General features: G+C 26.3%; 1 protein-coding gene across 3 annotated transcripts in view; it reads left to right on the top strand.

The window, feature by feature from the left end:
- The first annotated feature begins 15,667 nt into the window (after positions 1-15,667).
- Positions 15,668-20,011, top strand: part of LOC135923746 (regulator of MON1-CCZ1 complex-like) — a 33,406-nt gene continuing 29,062 nt past the window's right edge. For all 3 annotated transcript variants that reach the window (XR_010571269.1, XM_065458666.1, XM_065458663.1), the window contains exons 1-7: positions 15,668-15,791; positions 15,833-15,909; positions 15,955-16,039; positions 16,078-16,146; positions 16,187-16,270; positions 16,316-16,390; positions 16,435-16,503. Coding sequence is in view for 2 of the 3 variants with exons in the window: in XM_065458666.1 (XP_065314738.1) it covers positions 15,702-15,791; positions 15,833-15,909; positions 15,955-16,039; positions 16,078-16,146; positions 16,187-16,270; positions 16,316-16,390; positions 16,435-16,503 (549 nt within the window). In the remaining variant the exon portion in view is untranslated. The remainder of the gene's footprint in view (positions 15,792-15,832; positions 15,910-15,954; positions 16,040-16,077; positions 16,147-16,186; positions 16,271-16,315; positions 16,391-16,434; positions 16,504-20,011) is intronic.

The following is a 20,011-nucleotide window of genomic DNA, read 5'->3' as shown; positions in this document are numbered from 1 at the left end:
TTACCCTTTCTTATCTAAAACACAAAAGTATCTTTTATTAACCACGTATATCTGAATTGGAGCATACAAAGAACTTAATACATTTTACATGATCCGTAATTCAAAAATCATTTTTCGTCAAAAAGGAATTCTTTCGACTCCCAATCCCAAGGCGGGTAAAGCAATAGATCAAAACACAGTAGAAGTTATAAAAAAATTTTATTTAAACGATGAATATAGTAGGCTACTGCCCGGGAAAAAAGATTGCATTTCAATAATAGAAAATGAAGAAAGAATTACTGTATAAAAATGATTACTTCTAAATAATTTATAAGAAATTTATTTACATTTTAAGGATGCTTACCCTGATCTAAAGATAGGATTTTCAACGTTTGCTACCTTGCGCCCTAAAAATTGTATTATGCCTGGTTCAAGTGGCAGTCACTCGGTATGCGTTTGCCGCATACATCAAAATGTTAAATTATTACTAATAGGGAGCAATTTAGCAACCTTAACAAAAAATAAGGATTTTGAGATAAAGACTTACAAAGACATAATTCCAAAAATGATTTGCAATCCTCCACTGCCAGCCTGTTATTTTGGCGAATGTCCTAGGGACCAAGCATTAAGGGCTAAATTAGAAAATTTATTAATTGCACATGATATATACAGGATAACGTTCAAGCAATGGATAATTGTAGGTAGTAGTGTTGTTAAACGGCTCATTTTGAGCCGATTTTTTAAAACGGCTAACTCAATATTTTAGCCAGAAAAATATTGCCTAAGTCTTGAGATTTCGATAATATATGCTTAGACCTTTGTTCCTTCTATGAACAAAATCTTGAGGCTTGCGAAATATTTTTCTGGACGAAATATTGAGTTAGCCGTTTTTAAAAATCGGCTCAAAACGAGCCATTTAACAACACTAGTAGGTAGAATTAGTTTAGAGACCTTAACACAAACTGCTGACGAATTTCTTAATTACTTATTTGATAAAATATTTATTTTGATTCGCCATTCTTTTATTACTGAACAACAAAATAGATTCCATCAGAATCTTAAAAACAACTTATAACTAGATCATTATTAGGTTATCTGTGATTTTTCTAAAAATTATTCTTTCATTCAAGATGAAGTACAGAGTTACCATTAGGCCACTTTCCAGGTCACCCTACATCCCTTTGTAATATATTAAAAAGTTAATAATTCATTGAATCATATAATTTATGTTGCCATATCCGAGTCGCTGGAACAAAATACGTGCTTATTTCATTTATTTCAAAAAAAATTAATAAACTTTCTAAAAAATTACTTTTTATCAGAGCCTCATTTATTATTATTCCGATGGGTCTGCGGCCCAATATAAAAACAGGAAAAATTTCATAAACTTGTGTTATCATCAGGTAGACTTCGCTATCTCAGCATGGCATTTCTTTGCTACTGCGCATGGGAAAAGTGCCTGCGATGGAATAGGAGGAACTGTGAAACGCTTGGCTGCACGGGCCAGTTTATAACGACCTTATGAAAATCAAATAAAATCTCCTTGCGATTTCTTCAAATTCGCTGAGGAAAATATTCATTTTCCTTATACATCCGATGAAGAATACCAAAAGGAGAAAGAATTTTTAAAAGATCGGTTTTCAAAAGCTCTTTCCATTCCTGGAACTCAAAAAATTCAATCAGTTTCTCCTGTTAGCTTATCACAAATAATTTCGAAAAAATATTCCAGTGCTATTCAAATCACAACACAAAATATTCAAAATCGAATAGGTGAGGTATCAACCAATGATATAAAGGGGTATGTTACATGCTTTTATGATAATGAATGGTGGATGGCTTATATCTAGCCATTATTAGTCCTGAGGACGTAAAGGTTATATTTTTACACCCTAATGGACCATCTAATTCCTTTTATTATCCACCGATACCCATATTCTTATTCTTCCGAAAAGTGATATTCTAACTGTTGTCAATCTTTTGACCACTACAGGATGAACTTATAATCTAACTCGTGAAGAATCCGAAATGGCTGTAAACAAATTAAATTTACGGAAATCAATATAACCAAACTTCTATACTATAAGTAATTTTATAAATATTATAAAATAATAAAAATATCTACTGACATATTTCACAAAAATGAGGTTTTTATCTATTTTAGGATACTTGCGCTATCTAGCGGAAATTTTATTTTTGTGCCAAAATGCGATTTTATTCAACAAATATTATATTATAGGATATAAATAAAAGGTAGATTGACTTATATTTTCAAAAATTAAATTTTAAGCTATTTAAAATTATTAACGCCATCTAGCGGTTTTTTTATTTAGATTTTTTCTACTTAATTCTTTTTTTACCACTCTGAAAATTTTTATATGAACAGTTCTTGATGCTATTTACAAAATATTTGAAAATTGGAAAAAAAAATTTATACTAACATTTAAAAAAATTAATTACAAATAGTTGACCGCAATTTAAAAAAATTTTATAAATTAAAAATAATTCCATTTAAAATATGTGGAAGAGTTTACTTAGGACTATAAAATGAGCCATGATAGATAAATATACTACATTTAGTATTAAAGTTATCCCAATTTTAAAAAATCATTTTTTTCGAAAAATGACCTCGCTGAGCTACTTTGAGACCCTATATCTCCGGTTCTAATAGAGTTAAGGGGCTAATATTTTGGATTCGTCAATTACAACACTTCATTAACTTATATACCAAATTTCAGCAAAATCTAAGATGGTCGGGTTGTAAAGTGTGATTTGATATGATTACTATTATTATTAGACGAATGGTAATTTAGAAATACATAATCCAAATCTCTCATTAATTAACCACCAACCCTATCTCTAACATTTAATCCCACTCCTTATCCTTACCTCAGTTATTATATGTTTTAGCTTTAAATTATTTCTGTTAATTAAAAATTTTCCTTCAGGTGAATATTACTTGAGTCGAGCTATTATTATATTTTTGAGAATAATTACGTTATACGTGATATATAGCGCTTTTGCCCTCTAGCGTTGAAGGTTCAACAAAGCTATGCTAGGTTTTCCTAATTTCCATCTAATTGGAACTAATTTAATTTGGGTATAAAAGTAAAAGTATGAGGAGCCCTCCACACGTTTATGGGCAAGCTGCTCGTACTTGTAGGCGCAACATTTAGAAATATGTTACTTAAATCTCTATAGTAAAAAAGAAGTGGGGCAGAAAAAGAGCCTATACCCGAGAACTACAGTATAATTTAATTAATTTAAGGGTGGGCGGTGGATCATTTTTAATTTGAAAATTTTACTATATTAGTCAGAGACCTACAGAGGCACCATTTGCACGGCCCAGCCCGGTTTTAAAAATTTTAGGCCCGGCCCGGATATTTTTTTAAAAAAATTTTTACGGCAGGCCCCAGGTTTAAAAATTTTCCAGGCCCGGCTCGGAATTTTTTAAAATTATATTCGACCTGGTATATACAAAAATTCAGCTATGAGGTATTTTACCATATTTTTCCGAGTATTATCATTTAATAAGTATATTACATATTTTATTCAGATATTTAATTACAAATTGATACTATAAAAAATTTGTGCAAATAATATTTTTGAATATAAAAGATTGTATTTGTGATAAATTTAATTTGTATTTAAAAACATGGTAAAAGGCTAATATTTTGAGAATATTATATTAAATTTATAAAAATATAAAACTGATATTTATAAAAATGGATATTTTGAGCATATACAATATTTTATATTGCATTTATAAAAATAAAACTAATCATAAAAATGGAAGTATAATAATATTTTGAGATTATACTATATTTTATATTGCATTTTAAAAAAAAATAAAACTAATATTTAATTTATAAAAATGGAAAATATTTTGAGAATATAATATATTTTATTTACTCTTTAATTTATAAAATAAAAATAAATCGCTATTTAAAAAAATGCATGTATATAATAAATAGTATTTTGAAAATATAATCTAATTGCACAATATTAATCTAATTTATTTTATAATATAAATTTTTAACAAAAGAAGATAATTATATTATATAATATTGTAAATAAAATTAATGAAAAATGTTGGATTATAAACTTTCAGGACTCAAGGTAAAATATAATAAATGCAATAAATATTTGACAGTTTGCAAAGTAAAAACCCAGCATGATTAACGAAACCCTATACTCATGAAAGATATTAAAAATTTACAAATTATCATAAAGATAGAGAAGCATATCTACCTTTTCAGGTTGAAGATTACTTCTTCTTTCTTCAAGAATTCTCCCAGTAGTGGAAAAATTCCGCTCACAGTTTGCACTTGAAACAGGAATTGCCTAAATTGGAAATTCGCTTTGATGAGCTGCCCACCACTAACAAATTATCCACCTTAAATGTTTCATCTTTTTTATTTAAGTAATTATTATATTCATCATCGGGTATTGACATATTACTAGAATTACCATCGCCCCATTTGTCATAAAACGATTCAGTTTGTTTAACAACAGTCGTAATTCAACTGGTCGATGGTATTTCATTAACTTCTTGAGTCTCTTGTAATTTAATATAATCTTTTATATAGTTTTCCGTCATCTTGCGGTCTGTCCCTGACATCATACTTAATTGTTTGAATTTGGGACAGAGAAAAAGAGAAATAAAATGATACTTGTGTAAAACAAATTTTTAAATTAAAAAATGCTTTATATTAAGTAAAATCAATTTTATTTCTCCTTTTCACTTTGAAAGGTATTACAAACTTCAAGAAGTTCATAATACCAAATTACCACTTTAAAAAGAGTACAAGAGTACGACTGTAACTCAACAATAACTCTGTGAATCAAGAATATTGACTAGATCCTGAAGGATCGCAAAGTCTATAATATAATACTTTTCCGGTCCCCCATGTTCTTGGAGAACTTTTATAATTTCTTCATTTTGAGAATAAACACAATTGAGCATATTGTATTTATAGTTCCAGCGGACTTCTATATCTTGATAAAGGGCTTTCAAATGCTGGCATTTATTACTTTGTTTTAAATGCCCCACTAATATTTTAGTATTATCTATTGTTGATTTTATTAAGGGGGCATTACTTTCCAAATATTTGAAGTTAAATGAATTTCTTAAAATTGTGTTTAATATATGACAACAACAATTTAATCGTTCATTTAACTCTAATGCTTTTATAATATTTTTACCTTGGTCTGTAATAAATATTATATTAATAAAATTAGTGTTAAAATTAAAATTGTGAAAATTTTTTAATAGTTCATCCTTAACTACTTTGCTAGTCTTTGATACTTCTTTAAATTTAGCAGTAAATAGGTTTCTCTTCACTAACTTCCAGTCATCTGATATATAGTGCATGTTAACAGTTATAAACGAGTTCTTTTTATGGTCATCGCACCATATATCAGTGGAAGCAGCCATAAATCGTTTTTATTACTGGTGTAATAGTGTCAACAAAAATGTTTCTTATTTTCTCACATTTTTCTTTAAGGTAGCGTGATAGAGTGGTGGGATGTGAAATCAATGATTTCACATCTATTTTACCATACTTTGCCCCAACATCGATTAAAGCCTGGCTGAATTCAAGAAACTCATTCCCAGCTATCATTTCGAAAGGCCTAATATCTTTTGCGCAAAGGGTTAAGGAATGATCTATAAATTTACTTTTAAATATTTTAGATATATTTATAGTTCTGTTTTTCAGGTGCAAAATTTTTTTTATTAATTTTCATGGATTTACCTTCACATTTATGTATTCTTAAATGAGATGATCCATGATTATAATTATATGATAATAAATTGGAACGATTCTTACATTGTACATATCCAATATTTTTTTTATTTTCGTCTATTATGATATTAAATTTTGACCATATTTTGCTTTTTAAATGATTAGTTTTAAAAGAATATACATTATTTTTAATTTTATTGATTATATCATTTGTATATTGTTAGCTTGAACCCTTTCTACTAGTTTATATTATTTAGTGCTATAATCTATGAAATAATTAAATAAATTAATTAATTAGTTACTTTGGATTTTGAGCAAATTTAATTGTTATTTGATTGTTTAAATGTAGTAAAATATAAGCTAAAGATTTAGATGTTGAATTATAAAAAATATATTAATTAGTTACTTTGGATTTTGAGCAAATTTAATTGTGATTTGATTGTTTAAATGTAGTAATATATAAGCTAAAGATTTAGATGATGAATTATAAAAAATATATTAATTAGTTACTTTGGATTTTGAGCAAATTTAACTGTGATTTGATTGTTTAAATGTAGTAATATAGGCTAAAGATTTAGATGAATATATTAATTAATTACTTTGGATTTTGAGCAAATTTAATTGTGATTTGATTGTTTAAATATAGTAATATATAAGCTAAAGATTTAAATGATGAATTATAAAAAATATATTAATTAGTAACTTTGGATTTTGAGCAAATTTAATTCTGATTTGATTGTTTAAATGTAGTAATATATAGGCTAAAGATTTAGATGATGAATTATAAAAAATATATTAATTAGTTACTTTGGATTTTGAGCAAATTTAATTGTGATTTGATTGTTTAAATGTAGTAATATATAAGCTAAAGATTTAGATGTTGAATTATAAAAAATATATTAATTAGTTACATTGGATTTTAAGCAAATTTAATTGTGATTTGATTGTTTAAATGTAGTAAAATATAAGCTAAAGATTTAAATGTTGAATTATAAAAAATATATTAATTAGTTACTTTGGATTTTGAGCAAATTTAATTGTGATTAGATTGTTTAAATGTAGTAATATATAAGCTAAAGATTTAGATAATAAATTATAAAAAATATATATATTAATTAGTTACTTTAGATTTTGAGCTAATTTAATTGTTATTTGATTGTTTAAATGTCGTAAAATATATTATAGACATGGATGCTGAATTATAAATAAATCAATTATTATCTTATCTTATCTAGCACGTTGGTCATAGACCTGTCCAAAATGAGCGTACGTGAATTTCATGAAGGCCTACCATTCATAAAATTATGCCGATTTTTTTCTCAAGGATACCGACAAACCTTGTACCCAGTTGCAATTTAACAAAAGTGAGTTGAACTTACCCTTTCCGATATTGTAATAGTGAGATTTAGTAAGATTATTATAAAAAAATATAAATCTTATCTGTTTTTGAATCTTGAATAAGTTAAAAAATATTTGAATCCATAGATATCAAGAATATAGAATTAATTAGTAGTTCCATTTCATTTGTAAAGTCAAATTCTTCCAAAAATTAAACCGAAGAATCTTCGCATTTGGGATGGATGAAAAAACATAATGCGTAATTTAATTGACAGGAAAACAATAATTTGATGGATCTGTGGGTGTTAGGTAGGGTTAACCATCTTGCAGTGGCATCACTAGGGGAGGGGGCGCGCAGGGGCTCAAGCCCCCTGAAAAATTTGAATAGCCTCTTGAAGCAAAAAAAATTTTTTTTTAATGGTTTCTTAATATCCCCTTAAACTAAAAAGAACTTTTTTTGATTGTCCCCTGTTTATTATAATTCTATTAAGTAATATATAGATTTAATTTTATTATTTAAAAAATTAATAAGACTATCTAAATTTTATTAGATTAGATTAATATATATAAATTATATCTTCACTATGTCAGCTTGCAATCAAATTCTTTGTTAAAAATAAAATATCAATACCATGTATAATGTTTAAATATCAATTTAGCATTTACAGTTGAAGTTTAATTGATTTTTATTAATTAAATTATTATATAACCCTAATTAAATAAATATAAAGATTTATTAATTGAAAATTAACAAATTTAATATTGAAAGCCGAGTTTAAAATCACTATTTAAATAAAATGACTTTGCGATTTAAAAATTTAAGCATTAAAGACTTTATGAAAAAACTAAAGATAAAAGTAGCAATAATCTTGAGGACCAAAGAAGAGGATTCAATAATAAGGCTGGTGATGAACAAAGTATATTTTATACAGTTTTTAAAATTCAAACTTTGATTTAGTTGAAAGACGATTAATTGTAGTTTTAAAAGATATAAATATTGAAAACAAAAATGTTAAAAGAAAGAAAATAGGTAAATAAATTTATATATAAGTCTGTGTCCAAAATGTTTTGAAAAAATCCTTAAAATTTTCACAAATTAATAACAAAACACTTTGGACATTTAAGTTTTAAAAAATAAAAATTTATTAGTTAATTATCTATTTTAATGGAAGGTTTCTTTTTCACTTGATCATAATTGAAGTTATATGTTTTTCCTATTTCCTCCCAAATTTGCCTAATTTCTATAGAATTTCTATTTAAGTCATTTTTCACCAGAGTATTAAACACTATTGATTTCTTTAGTTTTCAAGTTAAGCAAAAATTGCTTTACAATATATTTTCACCTTTAAGGAGCAGCACACTAGAAATGGAAAATTTTTTTTAAATTTTTATATTATAATCACATAAGGTGATGTTAAAATATTAGCTAAATAAAACATAGTAAATATTTTCTATATAAATAGTCAATATCTTAAAAAATCATACACTATTATTCTTTTTACATTAATAAAGATAATATTGGCTAAATTGTTTACTCAATCATTCTTTCATAATTTGATAATTATATATTTATTTGTTTATCCTAACTTAATAATAAACTATATTTTAATAAAAGTGCTAAATAAATTTAGAATAGTTTGCTTATTTATATATATTTTTAAAAAATGGACACTATAATATGGAATATTACTTTTTATATATTATATTTACAAAAATAAATACACTGAAAAGAAATACATTTTAAAATTAATCTTATTTAGATTCATTGAATAATGAAGAAAATATTGTGAATGACATGATTGTAAATAATGTAAGTACAGAAGGAAAGAAAATGGGTAAAAAATTAATTTATATATAAGATATTTTATTTATAAAATAATAGAAGCACTATGTGTGGCTCAATCTGAAGATATATGTGAGATCCAATGTACAGATATCTCTGAATGTATTAATTTTTTAAATATAATTAAATTAAATATAAAATTTTATATAGACATAGAATCTGAAGAGGATACTACAACAAGCCAGATTCTTGATAGCTTTAAATATAAAGGTATTATGGATAAAGAAGTTTTATTGCAACAAATTACATTTGATGAAATACATTTTAAAATTAATCTTATTTAGATTTATTAAATAATGAAGAAAGTATTGTGAATGGCATGATTGTAAATAATGTAGGTACAGAAGGAAAGAAAATGGGTAAATTAATTTATATATAAGATATTTTGTTTATAAAATAATTGAAGCAATATGTGTGGCTCAATCTGAAGATATATGTGAGATCCAATGTATAGATATCTCTGAAGGTATTAATTTTTTAAATATAATTAAATATAAAATTTTAGGCATGGATTCTGAAGAGGATACTACAACAAGACAGATTCTTGATAGCTTTAAATATAAAGGTATTATGGATAAAGAAGTTTTATTACAACAAATTACATTTGATGAAATACATTTTGAAATTAACCTTATTTAGATTTATTAAATAATGAAGAAAGTATTGTGAATGACATGATTATAAATAATGTAGATACAGAAGGAAAGAAAATTAGTAAATTAATTTGTTTATAAGATATTTTATATTTATTTATAAAATAATAGAAGCTATACGTTTGGCCCAATCTAAAAATAACAACTATTCAAGTATTTTTTTCATTTTAACAATATTTTTCTTCAAATATATAATATTTGTCATAATATTCATAAAAGCAATAATATTTTAATTTTATATTATTATTTGTCACTTTTTTAGAAGAGCATATACAAGTATTATTTTTATTTTAACAATGTTTTTCTTCAAATATATAATATTTGTCATAATTTTCTAAAACCAATAATATTTTAATTCATTTATTAATTTTTATCACTTTTTTCAGAAGAATTAGATCTGGGTACTAAAACAACTGGTCCTATGCAACCTATATTAGGTGCCTATCCATATATTGGAATGGGTAAAGATAAACGATGCTTTCAAACTCAGTGGTACAAATCCTTTCCCTGGATTGAATATAGCATAACCAGGAACTCTATTTTTTGTTTTCCTTGTCGTAATTTTCCCACTCAACCTCAAAAAGGATACCTTTTTAATCAAGGTTATCAAAAATTTCGTAAGGTAAAAAAATACTTAACAACTCACGGAGCAACAAATGGTCATGCAACGAATGTAATTCTCTGGAACCATTTTAAACAATCTTTGATAGAAGGCACCATTAAAGAAAAATTTATAGCTCTAACTAAATCAACAATACTTGAAAGAAGAGAATATTTAAAACGATTATTCAAAATTATAAAACTATGTGGTAAGTTGGAACTTCCCCTTAGAGGTCATTATGAAAGTAAGACAAGCAATAATCAAGGAAATTATTGTGAAATATTAAACTGTTTGAAAGAGTATAATCCACTTTTAATAGCATATAAACCACCAGGCAATGCTCATTATTGCTCACCTCAATCACAAAATCAAATGCTATCTGCAGCTGCAAACTTAATCGTAAAGTACATAGCATCAGAAATAAGGGAGGCAGGCTATTTTGCTGTCATGGCTGATGACACTCGTGATGTTAGCTCATATGAGCAATTTAGTATATGTGTTAGATATGTTGATAAAACAAAAACACCAAAGGAATCTTTTATATCTTTTCAAAAAGTTGAAGACTTAGATGCAGAGTCATTAACGAAGACATTAATAACAACCTTAAACAACAATTCCATAAACGCAATTTGCGTTGCTCAAGCATATGATGGTGCAAGTGTTATGAAAGGGCATCTTTCAGGAGTCCAGGAAAGATATCGCCAAAATCACAAAATGGCTATATATGTGCACTGCTATGCGCATAAACTCAACCTTGTACTGATCTCTGCCTGCAAATCAGTACTTCAATCTAGAAAGTTTTTTAATGTATTAGAAGGTATTCATGCTTTTTTTTCAATATCTGTTATCCATCACAATAAATTTCTTGATTTGCAATTAAGATTAGGGTTAAAATCCAAAAATATTGCTGCCTTGAGTTCTACACGTTGGGGATCCCACAACATTGGGATCCCATATTAGAACTATAGAGGCAGTAAAAATGACTTTCCCTGCAATTATTTCTTATCTAGTAAATATAGACCATGGTGATGTAGTGAAAGCAAAGGGAATTTTATATATTCTTTTACAATATGATACAATTATGTGTATGTTGATATTCCAAAAATCATTATCTATGTGTTCCAATATTTCTATTTTTTTGCAAAAATCAGATTCGGACATATCAACAGCATTGGCTCTCTAATCATTCTGATCAAACAGAAACTTTTTATAAGTGTCATGTATTTTATCCAATTTTGGATATTATGATAATGAATTAAAAAAGAGATTTTGCCAAGAAACAGATATTTTAATAGCTATAAATGCTTTACATCCCTCCTCTCCCCTTTTTTTAAATAATGATATCATTAAACCATTTATCTTACATTATAATCTTCCTGATCCAATGGAAGAATACATAATATTAAAGGCTTATATTTTAACCTATAATAAAAAACACGAATCTACGTGTAAATCAATAATAGATTTGATAAAAATCTTACCTATAGATATATTCCCTCGTATATTTAATTGCCTTAAAATTGCGTTAACTATACCTTTTAATTCCTGCTCATGTGAAAGATCGTTTTCAGCATTAAAACGGGTGAAAACATATCTTCGATCGACAATGGGTCAGGAACAATTAAATTCGTTGGCTCTATTGAGCATAGAAAAAAATATTATTAATACCATTCCTATAGATCACATTATAGATGAATATGCAATAATGACTAGCCGGCGTAGATAACTTATTTTATAAATAATTTAACCTTATAATTTTTGAAACGCAATTTTAGGCGTTAGTATCTGCGAGTAAATATATCGTTTAATATTTATTTTATAAATTTTTTTTTCATATCCAAAATTAGTTAAAAGACATGGTGCTTATAAAAAAATTCTTTTTGAGATAGGAAAAAATCAGAAAAAACAGTAAATGCTTTCTTTTGATATGACCAAAGTTTCTGAAAAATTTAATTAAAAATATTTGAATACATATAAAATTATAAGATCTTAATTGCTTTCATCATATCACTATGGTACTTATTTTCTAGCTCCCAAATTATTTATTTCTAATTTGGCACACTTAAATTGTAAATAACTCAAGGCTTCAATATATTTGCATAATTTCTTCCAAACATAATTTCTTCCAAGATTTTAGGTGTTTTTGCTTTATCAATATATCTAACATACTAGATTTTGATATGAGTTAACATCGTGTATGTCATGGCTATGACTGCAAATTAACCAGCATCTATTATTTGTGTGGCTATGTAATTTAATATTATTACTACTGCTGCTGAGAGCATATGATTGCATAATTAAGATGAGCAACAATGATCAACTGTCCAGTAGTTTATATAGGATTAAAAATGGAAGATAATTTTAATATCTCACAATAATTTTCTCGATTACTTATCTAGCTTCCATCATGTCATCTAAGAGGAAGCCCTAACCACCATATAGTTTTATGATTTGGATTGGTCGTTTATATTCTCTTCTTCAAGAATTGTTGATTTGGTTAGGCCTATAAATTTTTCCTTATTAGTCCATTCTATAAAACTTTGTCTAAAATGGTAAGAGAGAGTTATATTAGTTTCATGACCTTTTGTTAATGTTAGTTGCTTAGAATTATATTGCCTTATGGGGTTTTTAAAAACATTAACAATTGAAGCATATGTATGAATTAATTAATCGGTTTTATCACTTGTAATTCTTTAGACGCGAAATTTTTTATATCAGCAATTTAAAATATTTTATACTGTAGTAAATCGATTTTGTATTGAAAAATTTGTAGAAATGTATTGTTTTAATTATTTATATTCTAGTTTTAATTATTTATATTCTAGTCTTAATTATTTATATTCTAGTTTTAATGATATTTATATTCTAGTCTTAATGATATTTATATTCTAGTCTTAATGATATTTATATTCTAGTCTTAATGATATTTATATTCTAGTCTTAATGATCAATATTCTAGTCTTAATTATTTAAATTCTAGTTTATTTTGTACGTATAATATAATAAAAAACAAAATATGAAAATAAGAATAATCCTTCAAGAGTTTAGTAATTTTTAAAAATATATTAATATATAACCGGCCGAAGGCCGGGCAAAAGCGGGCCGAAGGCCCGCAATTAAATATTTATACATTATGACTTAATTGTTATAAGATTATATTATATTATAGTTATGATTAATATAATATTGGGTGATGGCAGGGGCGTCACTATAATATAATATAAACTTATAACAATTAACTCATAATGTATAAATTTTTAAAAAAAATATTAAGGCCCGGCCCTAGTTCAACAATCTAAGGCCCGGCCGGGTTCAACAATCTTAGGCCCGGCCCGGATATATTATAAAAAAAATTTTTTAGGCCCGGCCCGGATATATTTAAAAAAAATTTTTTTAGGCCCGGCCCGGATATATATAAAAAAAATTTTTTAGGCCCGGCCCGGGTTTATTAAAAAAATTAAGGGCCGGGCCTGCAGGTCTCTGATATTAGTACTAGTTATTGTAAGGAAATTTTAAAAAGAATATTTACAGAAAGAGTTGAATAATTGTTGATAGGAAACATTTAGATAATGATATGTGAGCAAAGAAATTCGAAGTACATTTTCATTTGAGGTAACTTTTTTTGATGCAAAAAAGCTTTTTGATGGATCTTTTGCTGTTATTTAGTTTTATGAATTGTTTCATATTAATATTTTAATCCATTATATCTTTTATGGTTTTATAGTACCATAAGGATTTGTATTTTGTATATTGTTTTCCTTTATATGTGTACAACCATGCTATGGCATCATGAGCTAGATTATAATCGGAGTTCCTTATTATGTGGGCCAGGAACTGGATCCGGCGTTTTTTTAAAGTGATGTTAATCGACGTGTGATTTGACTTTTTCCAAAGATTAGGGTTTGAGATAACTCTTGGATAAAAAATGCCATTTATTGTACGTAGACAATTATTTATAAATGATTGTAGTCGTCTTATTTCTGTCTTATTTCTGTCTTATTTGTTTCCCACACCTCCATATAATAGAATAGGAACTATCGTCGAGTTGAATAACCTCAATCTGGTAAATACCGAAATCTCTTTGGTTTTCCAAACTTTCATGTACTTATAGAAGACATCCCACGCCTTTTGTATTCTGATGGTTTCACTCACAGAGTTAACTTTTTTCTGGTATATTGTTTGATCGAAAAGTATTTGATCCTCCTGCGTTTGCAGTTTACTAAGTTTACGCGTAAAATTTATTTTCATATTTTTTATGGTAATAATTGCTTTTAGCATTTTATGATCTGACAAATTTATATTGGATGTTGCTTTGACATCCTCGAACCATCCGTGAATATTTGATATAAATAGATCAATTTGAGATTTTTGTCGAACTATTTCAAAGGTGTAGGTATTTTTTCCGCTGTGATGAAAGAAAGTAATTTCTATTTTTAGGTTTTTATCGTTACAGAAATCGAGGAATTTCCTACTATCATGGCAGTTTGGTTGTTGTAAGGTGGCATTCCCGATAACATTGTTACTAATATAAATTGCTTCTTTTCCAAACTTCATATTGAGATCACCTAGAATTGTTATGTTGTATCTACTTGATAGGGAGAACAGTGTTTATCATTAAATTGATAAAACCTGCTCTTTCACTTCTAGTGGGACATAGAAGTTTACAATTATTGTAGGCCTGAAGTTAGTGTTCAAGTATAAAAGACCACATCTTTCCGACATGGGTATAAACTTGATAATGTGTTTCTGCATTGAGAACAAACTTATACATTCAAAAACAAAACACAATTATTTTTTCACCTCACGAGGAATCAATATTTTAGATATAAAAAATATAGTGATTCTTAAATCAAAAAACATATTGTAAAAATTGGGGAAACTAAAGGGGAAATGTTCCTTGTGTTACATCTCTAGGTATAACCCACTTATACCTTTCTATCTTTTATCAGTAATTTATGCTAAATACCATTTATAGGAAAAAATAATTATAATTTATTAAATAAATATCGTAGGGAAAAATTAATGTGAAAAATAAAACAAAGCGCGCTTATTTAAAATAAATTATTAATTTCACTTTTTATATGTAAAATCTGCGCTGATATGATTAGTCTAATAAATACATGATTTCTGATCTGATGGAACTATTTTAAAGCCTAACATCAATTTGCAGCTTAACATTGCTTATATATAAATAATATTTAAAACAAAAGTTAGGTATTACTATGTGCATTATGCTAGAATAGAGCAAATTTCAAAAAATTAGATTTTCTCAATAGATTTACAGAGATTTCAAATGGTGTTGAGGGGTGGATTCCGCTTTTGCCACCTACGCCAATAATATGACAGTAAGAAATTCCCATTCAATTAGATATTGAAAACATATTCCTATCTATTTTACTGCATGACTTATCTCCAGTGACGATTTTAGATTCTAAAAAAATACTAAAGAACATTTATATCTGTGTAACATTTAGCACCAATTATTACTACATATTAAAAACAGATGATTATCATACATTTCTTATTTAAAAGTTTTGAATATAATGGGATTTTTAGTTTTAAATGAAAATCCCCTGATATTTCCAACAAAACCATCGTATCATGCTTTATATTTTGATGATAACAATCAACAAGTTTTTATTGAATTGTAATTATATATATAAAAGGATTCCAGCTAATTATCATTAATACATATAATAAATTTATGTACATAAATATAAAATCTCCAAATCATGAAGAACGTAATTTAAAGTAATTTATTTATTTTTAAATTAACTTTGTAAAATTATAATTTAGACTATTGGATAAAGGAAGAGTGATATCATTGAAATTATCTGCTGATCTAGATATTTTAGCAATTCAAAGGTCAAAACTTTCTATAGTATATTATTATTAGCATGGTATTTAAGTTTATATAAGGAATTTATTAATGTATATGGATTTAATGAAAATAACATTATATTATCTGATGAATATTCTCAATCTAAAGTTTATTAGATTTATTTGATAATATAAATAAAATTTATAGAAAAGGGCTGAAATATTAGGATTTATTTGGCTTTCAAGTAGGTATATATGTTATGTGACATTATCTGGATGTGAAATATATCATGTATACTAAGTTTATGAATACTTATATATTTACTCATAAATTTAGGTAATATGTAAAGAAAAAATAGTGAAATTTATTAGAACATTTAATTCAGAAAGAATATATTGGTATATTTATTTGGTATTATTGTTTTTTTTTTAAATTAATTATTATCTTACAATTAGGCATCTGAAAATCTACTTCTTTTGTGTACTGGTGCTAAATCCAATGTTTTAAAACTTATTTTTACAAAAGTAGAATAAATAATATTTGAAAAAATTTAGATCATTTTTTATTTATTGCAAATTAAAAAATATAAAGAATTTTAAATATATCTATTTTTTTTAAATTGGAATAATTATTTTCATTTAAATTTATGAAATGATGCATATAAAATTATAGTTTTGGCATAATATCATGAAAATTTTTCCACAAAATTAATTACCACAAATATATACTAACAAAAATATTTATTACCATGAAAAGATTTTTCCATATGTTTTCAACCAATGCATTACACCATAAATGCAATTTGGATCCAAAATTTCTAAATTAGGCATAGGGTATATATGCCTCATGGGCTAGGGTATATACAATAAGTTGGCTGGAGTCAGGTGAAATAATGTTCATTATTATAGATGTTTTGCTTATCTAAAATAGGGTGAATAAATAATAAATTAAAACATTTGCTATTCACTGAAATCAGGTAGGGGCTAAGACCTAGGCACAGTTAAGTTAGTGTATATATATATTAGATATTGGGTTAGATTAATTATTATTTCTTTTTTCTTGATTTTATCTAAACTAGGTAAAGGCCAGAGCCTTGTGTCTGTTCTATTTTTTTAGGTTTGATCTGAAATAATATTTTTAAAAAATCTGCCTGACTGATCCAATCCAAATTTTTTTCCAATAATCTAATCCGATCCATTATTTTCGAAATAGGTCCTACTCATTTTTTTTGGCCTGTTGAAAGTAGTGCTGATCAAAAGGTTACTAATAGCGTTTAACATTGCGCTCTTGTAATTCTCCCATGGAAATGAAATAGCCTATAATACGATAAAAAGAGAATAGGATTTCATTATTTTCAAATCTCTTCATTATGGAATTTAATGTTTTGTATTATATTTCCATAAATAGTGGCAGCCAATGAAAAATTTACTACTTTAGCAGAGGATGACGATTGTGTAAGAAGATAAATTTAATACTATAGATTGTAATAGATAAATATAATAAAGTAGATTTTTTAAGGTTTCATTTGAAAACGTTATAACTTTGACTTTTTTATTTTTACATTACACATTAAATTATTTTACAAAGATACAATCGGTAAAAATGTTTATTTTAGAATATTTTAAAATTCTACAAAGAAGACTAATAACGTAAAAATGAAATAATCTTATATCTTCACCATCCATCATTTAAAATTATACCGCATAAATATTCAATAAATCAAGGAAATATTTTTCTTACATTACAAATTAATTTTCCTCCGCTCCCATCTAGGGCTTTTTTTATAGGATGCTTAAAATGATGATCATTGATTATTATTATATTAAATTAGACAATATAATCAAGTTATTAATAGTTTATTGAGACCTAAAGGCCCTAAGCCTGGCCCGAATACACGGGCCGGGCCGTATTCTAATTTTTTTAAATATACCCGGACTGGGCCTTATTTTAAAACCAAATATTTATCGCCATTATTAGCAATAAATAAATATATATTTTTAAAAAATTAGGGCCCGGCCTGATAATGTAAAACCCGTTCCGAGCCGAATTTTTTTTTATAAAACAATCCGGGCCGGCCATGCGTCTGCAGGTCTCTAGTTTATATCGAAGCATTTTATATAAAATGCATTATAATAAAAAGTAGGGGTGTACCGATACCACTTTTTGGAGGTCGATCCGATCCGATTCGATATTCCAGATATTAAATTGATATCGGCCGATAACCGATCCGATATCATATCTAATTTTGTATTCTGTAAAGATACCGGTTATAATTTTTAATATACTTTTTATTAGTACAACATCTATAGTTTTACTATACCATAACATATGTCATTTAAATATATTATAATGATCTGTTATAGTTTATATTCAATTCAATTGCAATTATTTATATAATAAGTAATAACATTAATCTATTTACATAATTAGTAATAAACAAATATATTGAAATTTAAAATGAATATATCGAAGATTTCTTTTTAGAAATACCAATCAATTTAGCAGAGATCGGTCTGCGGTGATGGGGCTGTTAATATCACTAGCATCACTAAAAACAAATTCTGAAGAGATTAATGAACATTTTTTTAAACAGAATGCGAAAAAAAATAACTATATTGCAGAATGTTTATTAACTAATTATTACTATTAAAAAAATTAAACAAAAATATATTTCAATTTAATTTATAAAAATAAATGGTTTTTTAGATATAACTTTTTTTAAATTTTGTTAAAAGCGCCAATTTATATCGGATCGGATCGGAAAATTTTATAATATTTGCTGATAATCGATATTTTAAAATGGGCGAAATATCGGCCCGATCCGATCCGATATAAAATATCAGTACATCCCTAATAAAAAGTTATATGAAAATTGAAATGTATAAAAATGAGGTAATTTTTTAGAATGCATTTTATTGTTTTTATATTTTTTTTTATTTATATAAATTTTTAACTATCTAGTATGAATAGAATAGAATACAAATATAAAATAACGATAAAATAAAATTTGAAAAACGAAACAAAATCAATAGGGGAATGAGTTAACAGGGTAATGATGTATAGCCAACGTTTTTGATTTTTTATGTTATTTGTCAAAATATTAGATAGCTTTGTCATTTTTTCTTTATATGCAAAAAAATTATATGCTCTGGAGTAGCGTCTGTGACCCAATCGGTAGTGCTTTTATCACTATCCGATAGTTCTGAATTCGAATCCAGCAAGGATCATGTTTTTTCTAGGCCAACTAGGTGTTTCCGTGTTTGGGGGGATAATTCATAGTTCTACTACATTTTCATTTAAACATTTGTATTTGTAAAGTATGAGTTCTATGTATATAAAATAAAGACGGCATATACGAAATAAATTAAAATGACTAATTTGTCGGATAGGCCTAACCCCATAGCAAGGGTATTTATTTTGTTACATTCCTCTTCGTTTTTTTCCGATTCGTTCCTTTAAAATAAAAAGTTCTTTTTAGTTCTGCGAACGTTCTGATGATCAAAAATTTCATAACGTTTCGAGAATTTATTGGAACCGTTAGTGATATTCCAGATTTATACTTTAAACCCCATTTTTTATAAAGATATTAATTTATAAATAAAAGTCTTATCCTTACCAGGATGCCCCTTCACAAAAAAATCTCAATTTTAATGTAAATAATTTTTTATAGTATTAAAACCGCCTAGTTACAACTGTCGCACGACACTTTATCATGCGACAGTTGAACACTCGACACTTTATCATGATATATTTGAAAAGTTAAATTTTGATAATATCTGATTTTTTGACTTTTCCGTTTAAATTTTGATATTTAAAAAATTAAAATTAATTTTATATATATTTTTTTATTGAAAAATCTAATATTTTAGTTTTCATATGTATAATTTTTTTAAACTTAATTATTATCAGGGTTTCGAACCGTTTAGTATAACGGTTCGGTTCATTCCGGTTTTTAGTTTAAAATTTTATAAAGGTTTTGTTCCATTTCGGTTTTTAAAAAAAATCATATCGGTTCGGTTTATAATTAATAAC

Source organism: Gordionus sp. m RMFG-2023, chromosome 2 (genome assembly GCF_954871325.1).
Source record: "Gordionus sp. m RMFG-2023 chromosome 2, tfGorSpeb1-WG-v2, whole genome shotgun sequence".
In the NCBI taxonomy this organism is placed as follows: Eukaryota; Metazoa; Nematomorpha; class Gordioida; order Chordodea; family Parachordodidae; genus Gordionus; species Gordionus sp. m RMFG-2023.
The sequence above is the reverse complement of the archived record's forward strand: the minus strand, read 5'-3'. Positions and strand labels throughout refer to the sequence as shown.